Here is a 2,068-nt window from a genome sequence, read left to right as displayed (position 1 = left end):
ATCCATCCATCCATCCATCCATCCATCCATCCATCCATCCATCCATCTACCTATCTATCTATCTATGTCTGTCTGTCCGTCCATCCATTCATCCACTCCTTTAGGTCTTTCTGTCCCATTGCCTAGCGCACTATAAGCATGCTCATAGACCGAGAAGGGTAAGGACCATTGAATACGCCTGCCGCCGCCTCCGCCCCCGCCCCACAGCCTCCTAGACTGAGAGCTGGAAGAGGACTTGAGGGCTCCTGGAATGCAACCCCTTAATTTTCCAGATAAGGAAACTGATATATGTAGAGGTGTCTTGGTCGGGATCCCATAGCGCAAATGTCTGGGGCAAGAATTTGAACCCAGGTCTTTCCCATTCTAAGTTTATTGTGCTATCCATGATTAACTTTTGCAGGAGTGATCTCTCGGTAGCATTTGGGGGTATCTGTCCAGCGCCTCTGCGCCTAGCTCAGGCCCGGCACACAGTAGGAGCTTCATAAATGCAGGTTGATTGACTGACGCGGCCACCCCTCGCTCCCCATCGCCCCTCTCCCTCTCCCCCCACCCCCGGCCCCCCGCAGCGCGAGAACGAAGCCCCGCCCCTTGCACTCCTCGGATTGACGTCCCATCCCTGGCTGCCTGCTGCCCAGCTGGGACAGACTACAAGTGTCAGGAAGCCGGAGCGCCCTGGCAGGCGGGGAGGGGCAGGGCCGCGCGTGCGCCGGGAGAGCGCCCGGAACCTGAGGGCTTAGGCGCCACCCGCGCGCCCAGAACCTGCCCGGAACCCGAGGATCGAGGCGTCGGTTTCCGTCTCTGGTGGGGACCCTTGTCCTTGAGGGACAGTTCCGGAGGAGACCGAGGAAGACGCCGGTGCTGGGCTGGGGGAGAGGGGCCCGGCCTCAGGGGGCAGCAGGGATTTGCGGGGCTCCCAGTGGGAGCGAGCGGAGCTGGGGGCGGAGGAGGGAAGTGGGCTGGGCCGGGTTCGGGGGGAGGGGCCCCATTTGAGGGTGGAGAGAGGTCTTTTAAATTGGGGGTGAATGGGGGTCCCTTTTATCCTGGGTAGGACCCCTTGTTCTCGGGGTGACGGCTTCCCTCTTGATCTGGGGGCGAAGAGGCCTTGATCTCAGAGTGGTTCCCCTCGTTTGGAAGTGAGGAGTCCTGATCTTGGGGTGAGGGCTCACTCCCTTTAATTTGGGGGTGAGTCCCCCTTGATCTCAGTGCGAGGGGTCCTCTCGATTGCAGGGTTAGTCCCCCTTTGGATCTCGGGGTGAGGGGTCTCACGAGGAGAACCCCTCTTGATTTGGGGGTGATGGGGTCCTTTTTAATTTTACTGTGTGTTCCCTTCTTGATCTTGGGGTGAGGGTCCCACTTTATTTTGACGGAAGGTTCCCCCTTTATCTCGGGGTGAGGCCTCTTTATCTAGGGGTGAGGGGCCCCCTGTCGCGGTGAGAGTGCTGCGGCCCCCCATGGCCGAGGCCGGCCTAGACGAGTTCCGCCGCCGCTGGCGGGAGGAGCTGGCCTTGCGGGAGGAGCCGGCCAAGAGGCGGCGGCGGAGCGGGGAGGGGGCGGCCCGGGAGCCCGGCTCTCGGTGGAGCCGCTGCGGGGCCGCCCCCGGGGGTGCCTCTGCCCAGCCGGCCGGGGCTGCTCCCGGCTACTTCGAACTGGCCAAGAGCCTCCTGGAGGGCGGGGAGTGCCCGCCGGCCCTGGCCCCGCCCCCGGCCCGGCCCGCCGGGGAGCCCTCCTGCTCCAGCGGGGGGCGGGTCCCCCCGGCCCCCGACGCCCCCCAGCCCGAGCACCCCGAGAGCGCCGGCGACGACCGGCTGCTGGAGCAGCTCATCCGGGACCTGGTAGGTGTGTCCGGGGTCCCTCGCCGCGCCCCCCGCCCAATCGGGGTCTGGAAGCCGGGCCCGCCTCCTCCCCCTCCCCCTCCCCCAGGTAGCGGAGGCGGATCCGTGCGCTGCGGCCGTCTCCGCCCCCGTGCCAGGTGCTTCCCACGGGCGTGGAATCCCCACAGTAACGAGTGTTTGCAAAACCCTCCCCAAAGGCAGTCCAGCCATAGCGACCCGAGGAGCTGTGTCCCCGA

General features: G+C 64.9%; 1 protein-coding gene across 1 annotated transcript in view; it reads left to right on the top strand.

Moving 5' to 3' along the window:
* The first annotated feature begins 755 nt into the window (after positions 1-755).
* FBXW8 (F-box and WD repeat domain containing 8) overlaps positions 756-2,068 on the top strand; it is a 120,771-nt gene continuing 119,458 nt past the window's right edge. Inside the window, exon 1 of the mRNA XM_069081736.1 lies at positions 756-1,832. Coding sequence (XP_068937837.1) covers positions 1,452-1,832 — 381 coding nt within the window. The 5' untranslated portion in view covers positions 756-1,451. The remainder of the gene's footprint in view (positions 1,833-2,068) is intronic.

This window comes from Petaurus breviceps, unplaced genomic scaffold (assembly GCF_028583685.1).
Source record: "Petaurus breviceps papuanus isolate PSGF00001 unplaced genomic scaffold, PetGlider_PUasm1.0 99, whole genome shotgun sequence".
Classification (NCBI taxonomy): Eukaryota; Metazoa; Chordata; class Mammalia; order Diprotodontia; family Petauridae; genus Petaurus; species Petaurus breviceps.
The sequence above is the reverse complement of the archived record's forward strand: the minus strand, read 5'-3'. Positions and strand labels throughout refer to the sequence as shown.